Source organism: Microchirus variegatus (assembly GCF_963457635.1).
Source record: "Microchirus variegatus genome assembly, chromosome: 12".
Taxonomy (NCBI): Eukaryota; Metazoa; Chordata; class Actinopteri; order Pleuronectiformes; family Soleidae; genus Microchirus; species Microchirus variegatus.
This window is the reverse complement of record NC_139813.1, coordinates 20,143,713-20,155,984: the sequence shown is the minus strand read 5'-3', so window position 1 is coordinate 20,155,984 and position 12,272 is coordinate 20,143,713. Positions and strand designations below refer to the sequence as shown.

At 40.9% G+C, this 12,272-nt stretch overlaps 1 protein-coding gene across 4 annotated transcripts in view; it reads right to left on the bottom strand.

Annotated features, from left to right (window-relative positions):
- The window catches only part of LOC310935237 (rho-associated protein kinase 2-like), a 39,901-nt gene that overhangs the window by 25,464 nt on the left and 2,165 nt on the right, over window positions 1-12,272 (bottom strand). For all 4 annotated transcript variants that reach the window (XM_083899092.1, XM_083899091.1, XM_083899093.1 and 1 more), the window contains exons 2-8: window positions 7,514-7,595; window positions 6,910-7,010; window positions 6,192-6,329; window positions 4,195-4,455; window positions 3,074-3,218; window positions 2,855-2,993; window positions 1,534-1,625 (exon numbers count right to left, since the gene is read on the bottom strand). In XM_083899092.1, the coding sequence (XP_083755218.1) occupies window positions 1,534-1,625; window positions 2,855-2,993; window positions 3,074-3,218; window positions 4,195-4,455; window positions 6,192-6,329; window positions 6,910-7,010; window positions 7,514-7,595 (958 nt within the window). The remainder of the gene's footprint in view (window positions 1-1,533; window positions 1,626-2,854; window positions 2,994-3,073; window positions 3,219-4,194; window positions 4,456-6,191; window positions 6,330-6,909; window positions 7,011-7,513; window positions 7,596-12,272) is intronic.

Sequence of the window (12,272 nt, the reverse complement as noted above, 5' to 3'; positions counted from 1 at the left end):
TTTTACGCACTTTTTAAAGTCCTGCTAAAGAATGTGTCGACGGGCCAATCGGATAAAAACGTCCCTCGTCTCCTATAAATACGTCCTAATTACGCAAAAAAAAACCAAGCAGCCAGTGCCATTCTGGATCTGAGCAAAGAGCTTATTACGGCGGTCGCTCGGTGACAAAATGTGACTCGAAACATGGCGGCGAACATTCAAATGAGGGAGGGAATTTAAAAAAAAAGGAAAAGAAGAAGAAAAATGCGGTGAGACAGAGAGACACAGAGCGCTCCGCGGAGGCCCCTTGTGGCACGGCTTCCCAGCATGCTCTCTGATAAGCGGGCGGCTAATGACAGGCAGCCGTGGCCACAGTGAGAGTGAAAGAGCGGGAGCGAGCCTCCGAAAGTGGGGCGCCCCCTCTCTCATTAAAGCGATCCGCGCAGGCCGCACTGCCCTGCCCCGCCCACCGCTATGGGGGGGGCGCTGCTGCTGCTTCTTCTGCTGCTTCTTCCCATCCCATCCTCAACAATCCCATCACTTAATGAGCGTTATATATGTATTAAGGCTGACTTCCTGTTTCGCAGTAATGTCACTGCAGAGATGAAAAATGGGACGCACACATGCATGGATGTGGGGACGCCAGCATGGGAAGAGCATCCTGTTTTGAGCATCTGTGTGTGTGTGTGTGTGTGTGGACATCGTGCACAGCGGTGGCACTGGTGGTGGTTTTGTGTTGCAGAGGCTGCCAAGCTCTGATCAGACGATCATGTGTGTGTGTGTGTGTTGTTTTAATCAGAGCCAGGTGAAAGAGACAGAGCGGCAACAGAAAACAGAGCCTGTGTGCAATTATGCACAGACAGAGGTCCTGTTTGTGAGCCGAGAGCACTCTCTCTCCCTATGTTTTATCCTTTTTCCTTCATCTTTCCTTCCTACCTAGACGTCTGATCTGAGATATGATGTATATAAGGGGCTATAATGATTTAAAGCAACACATTTAACTGTAAACATAATGAATATATTCCAGTTTTGGCTTAATTTCACCCAAATAACTTCACACGTGTCATCTTTAATTTCTTATACCTGTTGCTATGGTTTCTCTTTTCTATCCATACTCTATAATTAGACAGCCTTTATTATTCAATAGTACAATTTATAATTTTGCTTTCATAATCTCATTTATCCTACAAGACCATTTGACACTTGCAGCTATTATGAATATCACAATTACGGTTTTTGATTGCAGCTAAATTGACATATTTAACTATAGTATACTTCATCTACAACAGTTCATGGATCACGTTCTCTTGTTGCAGCATCCACTCATGCACTGCAGATAGACATCATCACGGAGAGCATGTGCACCATATATGGAGCCTTCATGGCTCAGGAGGCATGGAAAAACAAAGCTGAAATGAAACAGATCTGCAGAGGAATGGAGCCGACGGTGATAAGAAGCAGAAAAGATGAAGTCGCATTACCAGAGAAGGACTTTTTTTTTTTTTTTTTTAAAGTCTACCTGCAGCGTGGAAAGAGAAACGGACACACACTCACTCTCTCGGATGTTGTCAAAGGTCCACTGGTCGTTCTTGAAGAAGGGATGACACTTGATCTCCTGCACTCCGCTGCGGCCTAAGCGGACCGTCCTGCACACAGAAGCACAAGAAAAAGACTGTGAGGTGAACTCCTCGTGCCAAAAACACAACACACACACACACACAACCCCGCCGCTCCACCCTCTCCACCCACTGTCATCCCCCCAAAACACAGCGCACTGACCACACTGAGCGACCACGAGTGGACACTGGATACGCCTTAAAAAAAACCCTCCTCTAATCATGTCATTATTTCGATCCAGGAGGCATCATCACCAAATCTGACTGCCTGCCTTCCCCTACGTCTGCTGCCTCTGCTCTCTTTTACTTTTTCTTTCTCTACTCAAGACACACTTTCTTTCTCTTTCTCGCCTCCACCACTGGGTCCACGGCTGGAGGGGCGCGGCACTTTAGGGCTCTTGCCACGTGTGGGACATTCCACATTCAGCCAAGAGGAGGACAGAGAGAGAGAGAGAGAGAGAGAAAAGGAGTGTTTTTAAACCCCCACCAACCAAACAACCAAAAAAAAAAGAAAACAAGAAAAAAACCTTGGATATGCAACTCAGCCAGGCTGAGTCCCAAAGGAGAAGAGTTACAGCAGCAGACGAAATGAAATGGAAGGATGGAGAAATGGAAAGTGGCAACAAGAACGGGAGGAAAGTGATGAAAAACATACGAGGAAAGTAGTGAAGGAAAGTTATTATGACGAGGAGGAGTGAAAGTGACGGGGGCACGATGTGGCGTTAAGAATAGTGCGTAAGACGGTGGATGAGCGGTGAGCAACGCAGTCAAAGGCTGCTCTGTACTGAAGCAGAAGGGTGGCCTGTGTTTGAGTGTGAGGAGGAGGGGCTACCAATGTAAACAGGAAGTAGTTTCTTCCAGGGACTTGGGCCAGAATGTGACCCACATTCCTACACCCAATCATGTAAAAAATTACCTTTAAGAGTTTGAAGATAAAACACCTCTACTTTTACAATATAGCACGATGTATGAACTAAAGAACGAGGCACTGCAGTTTATTTTTGACTCACACAAGCACTTAAAAATGTGTTTAATCTGCATTTCTTTGAAATGTCATTACGCCAAATTGGTTCAAGTTAAATTATAACTGTACGGTTTAGCTATAAAGACAACGGCGACCAAAGCGCGGTTCTTCTATTCTAGCCGAAAACTGTGAAATGCTTGAAATTCCTGCGTTTGAGGAAACAAACCCACAATTGTTGGCTTTTATTTTGCGATTTTAAAAAAAAAAAAAAGAAGAAGAAGGAAAAAGCGCAGACCTGTCAGTGAGGAAGGCACAGGTGAGGTTTCGGGCGTCCTGAGACATCTCCACGTCGTCGGGGAAGACCAGGGAGTTCTTGTGGTTCATGATCTTGCCGTAGGTTCCCACCAAAGACTCGGCGTAGAAGGGAGTTTCACCTTAAGATGCACACGAGTCACGCTTTACAGCATTCTAGATAATATAATAGTGTGGTAAACATGAATTAAGGTTCACTTACCAACAAATAACTCATAGATAAATACACCCACAGACCACCAGTCGCATTCCCGGCCGTAGTAACCATCGCCGCCCTGAGACTGCAGCACCTCTGGGGAGATGTAATCTGGCGTGCCGACGGCTGTGTCACAGTGAACCATTCCTGTCTGCAATAAGACACAAAAATACACATGATATACTACTAAAATAAAGTAGAAAAGACAGTGGATATACACTACCGTTCAAAAGTGTTTTGGTCACTTAGAAATGTGCTTATTTTTGAAGGAAAAGCACTTTTTCTCAACGAATATAACATTAAATGAATCAGAAACACACTCTATACATTGTTAATGTGGTAAACGACTATTCTAGCTGCAAATATCCGATTTATAATGGAATATGTACATACTGTAGGTGGATAGAGGCCCATTTCCAGTGTTCTAATGGTACATTGTGTTTGCTAATCGCGTTAGGAGGCTATTGGATGATTAGCAAAGCTGAAAAGCTAGCATAGCTGTGAGCACATGCTAGCACACCTGAAAACAGTTTTGCTGCTTCTTTGACGAAAGCAAAGTTATTATTTCTAGTCTTGTCAACGTCTTGACTATATTTTCTATTCATTTTGCAACTCTTTCGAGAAATAAAAGTGTGACTTTTAATGGAAAACACCCAAAAAAATTGTAGAGTTGACCCCAAACTTTTGAAGGATAGTGTAAAAGAGTAAAATAACATTTCTTGCGAGTATAAAACGGCTAAAAGCTAAAAGCAACAACAATAAAACACACTGTGGTGCACTTTATTGTTGTGACTTTTATATAAAACTCCTTCTTTCCTAACCTTTCCTGTATAAAGTGTCTCAAAGAGACAAAACATTGTCTACTGGACAGTTTTCCTCCACCCAGAGACCAAATGTTTGGAAGTGCTATTTTCAAACTGCTGTGGTACAAACAAAAAAAGGTGGAAAAACACTTCCTTGGCTCGAGAGCAGAATGTTGATTGGTAGTTTAGCACATTTTTAAAAAACAACCTGATGCAAGAGAGCGACAGTGGGGGGGCTTTCACTTCACGGGTTTGAACACTGGGTGGTGCTCTAGAACCAGGAACAAAAACTCAAATCAAGGAGTCGCTGTTCGTTTCTCCTACCGAGTCCATCTTCATGCACGTGCCGAAGTCGGCCAGTTTGAGGTGTCCGTGTTGGTCCAGCAGCATGTTGTCGGGCTTGACGTCGCGGTGGATGAAGCCCATGGAGTGGATGGTGTCCAGGGCCATCACCACCTCGGCCGTGTAAAAGCGAGCCCACTTCTCGGGCATGTCGTAGTTCATGGTGAGCGTGACCAGGTCGCCGCCGGGCATGAACTCCATCACCATGTAGAGGTGACGGTCGTCTTGGAAGGCACAGCACAGCTGGGAGGAGACAACAAAAACAACATGAGATTTAACTGCAAGGTGAGTGTGTGCGTGAGTTATCTGTGCACGATCTGTGTTCAAACTGAGTCCAAGATGTTTATCTCCAACTCTGTGACAGCATTATGAAACCAGGGCGCACCTTCATAAGTGGGAATATTTTTGATTTATGACACCGTGCATCTGTCTTTAGCAAAGATTAAGACTTTATTTTAGTAGATATTTATGTGGGATGAGAGTTTAGAGCTTTATGCATTAAGTCCAGTCATGAATTGCAATATATTTATTGGATAAACCTGGAAGTTATTGTATGGATTATCTACCGATGCCGACAATAGTCTGATACAGTCATTTTAGACCATTCATTACGTATGAAGCTGTTAATAAACACATTTTGTGCTGAGTCATTTCAAAGACATACTTCTTAAACTGTGCAACAAATATTTTTCTCCCGAATAAAGAAGAAATAAACAGCCCAAACATGACTCAGCAGATCTACATTTAGGATTTTGGGTGCCTACCTTTTATCTTTTAGAAATTTGATATTAAATAGCTGGATTATAATCTATGTTAAAGGTGCCATATGTAAGAATGTGGCCAAAAACGGTTACTACATTCAAATTCAAAATACCGAGGTCTTTTAGGTTTAGTTTTCTGACGTAACTGGCAACCCGTGGTTGCTCGGCAGCTGAGACTCTACTGACTGCAGTGATTGGTAGACGGCGGTAGGTGGCGCCACATGCCAAAACAGGATTTGCAGTCTGCAAAATATTTCTTTTAATGCAAATATTTTGTCTGTACTGTTGTTGTTGGTGAGTTCAGTTTGTAATATGAACATTATTCCTGAGTCTCTGTGACATATTAGGAGGATTTTATGGCCAGTTGCTTTAGATTTATTACATAATGCACCTTTAAACATCAGCTCTTTAAGGACATAATTTATTCCACGCAGTGTTGTATTTTTACTGTATTATTTGCATCTTTTATTTCAAAGTTAAAACAGGGTTTTTACTTTTTTTACTTTTCATTCCACCCTGTGTTGTTTTATTTGCTTTTTACATTTTATTTTCCTTTTATTTTGAAGCACTTTGAGCTACAGATCTTGTATGGAAGGTGCTATACAAATAAAGTACATTATTATTATTATTATTATAATTCATGCTCAATGCTGCGAAGTGTGTTTTTGTCCAGCGTTTACACTAAATTTCAGTTACTTTTTTCATCATTATTGTATATTTAATGCTCCAGACCATATTCTACACAACACATCTATAATAACCATCTATAATAATAATTAGTTTTTTGGGTATTTTTCTGCATATATTTTATGCAAAATTCACGATGCAATTACACCTCTCATACAAATCTTCTTCATACAGAAATATAATCCTATTATAATTATGTTATTGTAGCAAACTGTTGTTCTCCTTTAAAGCTAATATTATTTCATATAAATATCATTAAACTGTCTATAAGCTCACATATATCATCTGTATTTCTTTCCTTAAAGTTATGTACAGTTTTTTGTGGCTTTATGTGATTGTTTATTTGAGGTTTTTTTCAGTGCTGCAGTGAATGTTTTGTTTTGTTATACTGAACAGGGGAAATAAAGAAGTCAAATAAAAAGTAAAATGTATTGCAGGATTATTTAACTCTGCAGTAGGAGGAGACTGGGGTGTGATAGATAGCATACGTTATACGCAAAAATGACAACAGGATGAGACTGTAATGCACACCTGAACCACCCAGGGGCTGTTGGAAAACGCCATGATGTGCCTCTCCTCCCAGAAGAAGGCCGAGTCGGAGCGCTTGATCATCTCAAACTTGCTGAGCTGCTTCATGGCGTAAACCTTGTGCGAGGCCTTGTGACGGACCTGCAGCAGAAGGGGGGGAATGAGAGGGGGGAGGAGGGGGTGTGTGTGAATAAGATAAGACCACAAGGACAATAAGAACGAGAGTGTGAGAATGTCACTGTGACAAATGAGAGAGGGATGAGACAGAGGCAGCGAGGGAATCCATAATTATAGGACACACCCAGAGAGAAACATGCTTATACACGATTTCAAGCACAAACACACGGCGATCCCCCCCCCACACCAGACTTCACACTGCTGAGCTTGTCCAGGCTTGTTCTACCCGCAAGACACTCAGCAGAAACCAGGCACAAGCTTCCATCGGCGCACACAAGACAAACAAGTGGAAAAACTGGATATTTTATTATAAAAGTCAATATCGCTTCACTGTAATCCGTGCTTTCAAAGCCACAGTCGCTTCCACTGGTGGAGAAAGACGCTAATTGTATGTGAAATATATAACTTTTTTTACTTTCACATAATAGTTGCTCCCTCTAGTGGTTTATATCCGTGGTGTTTTGGCCTCTAAAGCTCACAAACACTGCTGCTGATGCATGAAAAGAAGGTGAGGGGTGACGCCACAGAGAGACGATGATCTCACCAGCTTCACTTCGCCGTACGCTCCTCTGCCGATCAACTTCACTTTCTCAAAGTCTTCAAGCTTCACCTGGAGCTCTCGCAGCTGACACACGGCCTTTTCATCTACAAGACACACACACAAACACAGAAAATACCATGGTGACGCAAAGGTCAAAGTGCAACCATGTTGAATCAGTGTGAGAGATCACTGACTATGTCAGGTCAGAACACAGCAGAACTGTGTCTGATCTGTGTAGTTTCAAAATAAAAGTTCAGGAGACCAAAAAGTACACTTACGCTGTTCAAAAGTCACACATTTTTTCAGTTTATTATCTCTTATGTGACCTTTTGCAGACGCTTTCTGGGTAAAATATCCTTCCTCTTCTACACGATTTGTTAAATAAAGATAAAAACCCTGATTCTTACAACGAGGAGACGTCCTTGAAAAGTTTGCTCCCATCAATAAATGATGGATTTTGCCACAAGGAAAAGTCACAAGAGAGTCATCATTGCTCACGCCAACACAGATAGACATTGATCTCTTTATAATTAAAAAGTGACAACAAACAAAATAGGTATATAAATATAAATGTACATGCCCATAAACACACAGTATAAGTACTTACATCGGCTCAGGAAGGCTTCGATGTTTTTGTTTTTCCTCAGAGCAGGGTAGTTCAAGTCGTTCGCCAGCGCATTCACGGTATCCTGGACAAGAGAAAAACAGATTAAAAACAAAACAAAAATCAATAATACTATGTGATAAGGAATAAACAGAAAAAAACATCCATAGTGAATTAAAGGAACATTTATTGTAGATTTCACTAATAGTTTGGTGCATAAACTAAACTAATACCATTGCTTAGTTTGTGTAAATTTGTCTGCAAGTCACAGAAATTGTAATTATGGTCCAAAAAGGTTTTGTTTGTTTATGCAAACTTGGAACGAGAATAGGAATATTGGTATGATTCAGAGAAAGAAAGGAAGATCTTATTCTTCTGGTTTGTTTCGCTCCAAAAAACCAAAAGCAATCATTAAAACTGAATCATATTTGGTTTGTGGACAAAACAAAGACATTGGAGATCATCATCATGTCCATGTTTGGTCTGATATTTTCAAGTACTCGAGAAAACAAACGACAGAAAAAGTAAAGATAACTAGAAAAGCACTCGAAGAGCGCAGACCTCCGCCAAGGCAGATCAGTGCCTCCAAAATACACCCTGCCGGCGCGCAGCGTCTACAGATCGCGCCAAAAATGTAATCGCTTGTTCCTGGTCCCATTGCGGACATTTCCTGAAAATTTCATCCAAATCCGTCGGTGACTTTTCGAGTTATGTTTGTCACTAACAGACAGACAGACAAACAAACTTTTTAACACGTAGGAATAAGTAACTAGGATATTTACACAGAATTAGCATAATATCAGCTGATTATCATGATAAAATGTTAGATAATATTAGGTCAAAGCTAAAGATACCATTTAATTGTGATTTAAAATTCTAATAAAGTGAGTTTTATAAACTAAACCTTTGTTCTGTTGATACTGAAGAACATTATACTGCTGTTGAATTTTTGCCCAGCCCTAGATGCAAGGAAGGAAGGAAGGAAGGAAGGAAGGAAGGAAGGTGGGAATGAAGGTGGGAATGAAGGTGGGGAAGGAGCAACACGATTGTGAACTATTATCCTAAAGGAAACACGAGTGGCAGAGAAAATGAGGCTGTCTCAAGTGCCAGTTTTTCACCAAGGTTTGAACAATGAGCTGCCGTCGAAAAGACTCAACTAAGTCACACATCAACAAAAAAAAAAAGCAGTCACATGACACTGATAGAGCCTCCCCCCCCCCCACCCGCCCATGAACGGCTTCATCTACACCCACAACAAGGTACAGAGGAGCAGAGGCAGCATCAGACATGTCATCGTAGCTTTAAAACCAGCGGTGTTGAGTTTCAAGAAGAACTAAAACGTCCCTGTGATCTAAACATACGAGGATGGCAGGGCAGGTGGTGGAGGGGGGAGGAGGCCGGGGGGGGTTCTCTTTCCCCCCCCAAAAAACAGGGGTCATTCATGTCCGTGGTGGTCTACAGGACGACAAGGGTGGGGCCTGTTGATTCGAGGGGGGGGGCAGACATGGTGTGGAACAATTTTAAATAGCAGCAGTGAGGAGAGAGATTCCCCCAACGACTCTGATGAGTGGAAAAAAATAAAGACCAGAAAGGCTCAGAAGCTATTGTGGGACAAACAGCTTACAGGTCTGGACTCAGGGTCCAGATCACTTTACACACTGTGTATGTGTGTGTGGGTGTGTGCGTGAGAGTGAGAGGTGAACCCGTATGTAAATCGTCTATAATTTAAGCCGACAAATGATTAAGTATTTTACTTGTTTGCCTGTAATAAAATGATGAACTTTCAACCTGAAATCAGTTTACTCCACTTAATATTGAATATCTGATCAAACAAACACTCCATTTGCAAAATATGCCTTTATATTCCTTTCTGTGCCAACTCATTTTTGTTGTGTAAAACAGTCGTTGCCAACCAATATTCAATGTCAAACGCGTAAATGAGGCATGGGATGCAAAATTTGGGGATTTTCTCACTAAAAATCACAATAAAAACAAGGTTTGATTAATTTCAAATGTTGAATTTCCAATCCAAAAGTCCTACATATCGCATGCCTCACTATGCACAGACTGTAAAAAAATGGCATTCTATATGACTGTATTGGACTAATGTCAGTATCGGTGAATTTGACTTAAATCAAGCTACCCTTAGTCAGACTAACATAACTGGAGGATGCAACTGGAGGATTCCTTTAATGTCGTGTAAACACATGAGTTAGACTTAAATCGAGAAAGTCTTAGTCGGAACTAATATAACTGGATAATGTGATTCATAGTCCGATTACTCCTACATACATACGCTTAGTCAGACTTACTTGCACACAAAAATGTGCTCCGGTGACAAAGACGCTTATTCTCGCTTCCAGAGTGAAATTAGCGTAATAAGCACATGTCGTCTTTGGCAACTCCTCAGTCAATAAGCGTTGTGATTTCTTTTTTCCGATCGCATGACAAGGGTGATGCAAAGCATTTTTTAAGCCTCGACTATCAATGTAATATTTTAACACAGAATCTAATTAATACCTGACAGAGCTTTTCCTCCTTGTTGTCAGTGATTTCCCCATTCAGCGAGACTTTAATTCACCCATTCAACAATCTGAGTTTTATATTGCGCACTAAGAATGAGGAAGTACCTGAGAACGACTGTAGATTACATTCATCACAAGAATCCAGATATGAATCAGTGTAGTCTGTCTTGTCTGTCTGTCTCTCAGTGTGAGCTTCACGTCAACAACAAACACTCATCAGACTGAAAAACAATCCTTTATTGTTAGTCACAACGCTCATGCTCACTCTCTCTCAACCTCTGTGTTTCCTACCAACATTTATTTAGGACAGTTTCGTGCGGTGGTGTCTTTCTGATTTTCTGGAATCTGGACAAATCTGAACACGACTCTGTCGGCACGGTTACTCTCTCTGTGTGTGTGTGTGTGCAACTGGTATTCCTTATGTTGTGGGGACCTAAAGTCGCATTATGGAGACAAAAATCAAGTCAAGTAAATGATTACATTTTTTAAGGTGTTTTATAAGTTAAGGGTATGCGTATTTAGGTTTAAGGTTAGAGTGAGCCTCCAGGAAATGAATGTAAACGGAATGCAATGTCCTCTGAAGTCATGGAAACCAGAGTGTGTGTGTGTGTGTGTGTTCCCTCACCACCTTTAACAACACTTCCCACCTCCTCCGTCACATTCAGAACAAATGTGTCCTGAATGCATGACTCTGCTCTAAATCACAGATCCACATTTATTATACCTTTAAAATGTGTTCTTGACGAGAAAGAGGACACCCCCCACCCCCACCTCAACTTCCCTACTTCCTAAACTATGCATTTCCCTGTAAACTAACATTTGATCTGTACAGGTCGTACATTCTTGACAGAGGAGTTGTCTCGTTCCTGTGACGTGCGTTTGCCATCAGTCATTATTACAAGGCTTGGTTTCTCACAGTGACACAGACAGAGGGGGAAACTCTTTGAATTTTATAATAACTGGCATATTAAATAATAGCAGTTCAATGTCCTTTACTTTAAGGCTATAAATGCACCAGTGATCTTCTTTTCTATCGCATAACAGTGTTTAATAAGGTTAATATCTACTATACGTGCTAATCTGCTCATTAGGCCATGTTTCAATCAATCGATCAATTGTAGGATTAAATGAAAACAAGCTGGAGTTTACATTATTACAGATTTGCCAACACTTTGACTCATAAAAAGCTGATTATTTGATGATGAGTCAATGAACAGGAAATCAGTTGTTTTATTCCAGTCTTTTTATTAAACAGGAATTGTGAATATTTCCTGGTTCCAGCTTCTTAAATGTTCATAAATGTTCATCTTTTTTAAAGCTTTAATTCAGGGGTCTCAGAGTCAAATGACCTGGGAGCCATTGAGTGTCTAGTTTGGGGTCGTTCAAATGAAAAAAAGTCCAACTTTTTAAGAAAATGGATAATATTTCTGATGATTTTTCACATAATTTCAAAATAAAAGTATGATAACTAGTTCACAATATAAACATATGTATGAAACAAAATGAATCAAAAAACATTAGAAAATAACTCATAACTTGATATTAATAAATATAATATAATATAATATTAAATTGGTTGGGGGTCCGCATGTGCTTTAATTCATTTTCCATTGAACACTAAGGTTTTTTTTCCCCAAAAAGTTCCAAACCATTTGTGTCACCAATTTAAAGTGAAAAAGCTTCAATTAACTTCTTTTGTGTCCTTGTGGACAAACAGGAAACAGTGACGTGAGCTCACCGTGGGCAGTTATCTCAATCTCAATTGCAGGAAGTGACTTCAGCTTCCTGTGGCAGCGGCAGCTCCAGGCATTAGCTCCAAACCATTGGAAGCCAAAGTGTGGATATGTGACTCAAATGGGACGCGGGATTAAAGCGATGCCTTTCATGCCATTGTCTGATTACATTTTCATACAGCCCGAGTCGGAGTTGCTCATTGTCGAGCTAAGAGCAAAGGCTTTACTCTGGATTTTACTTGTGACTCATCAGCGCCGAGAATAGACGCTGCAGACAGAAGCACCGGGCTGTTTATGTAGGGACGAGTATATACAACATCCTTCATACAGTAGCAACTGAGCATGAACTAAGAGTTAATGTTAATGTTCAAAAGCACAAATGCATCACTTAAAACCAGCATTTTACCACATGTGCTGTGGTAAAAATCTGAAAATGTGTCGTCTGATGTTGGTCACACTCGGTTTAATCGAGCTAAGGCCTTAGTCTGACTAAGACGGGCAACA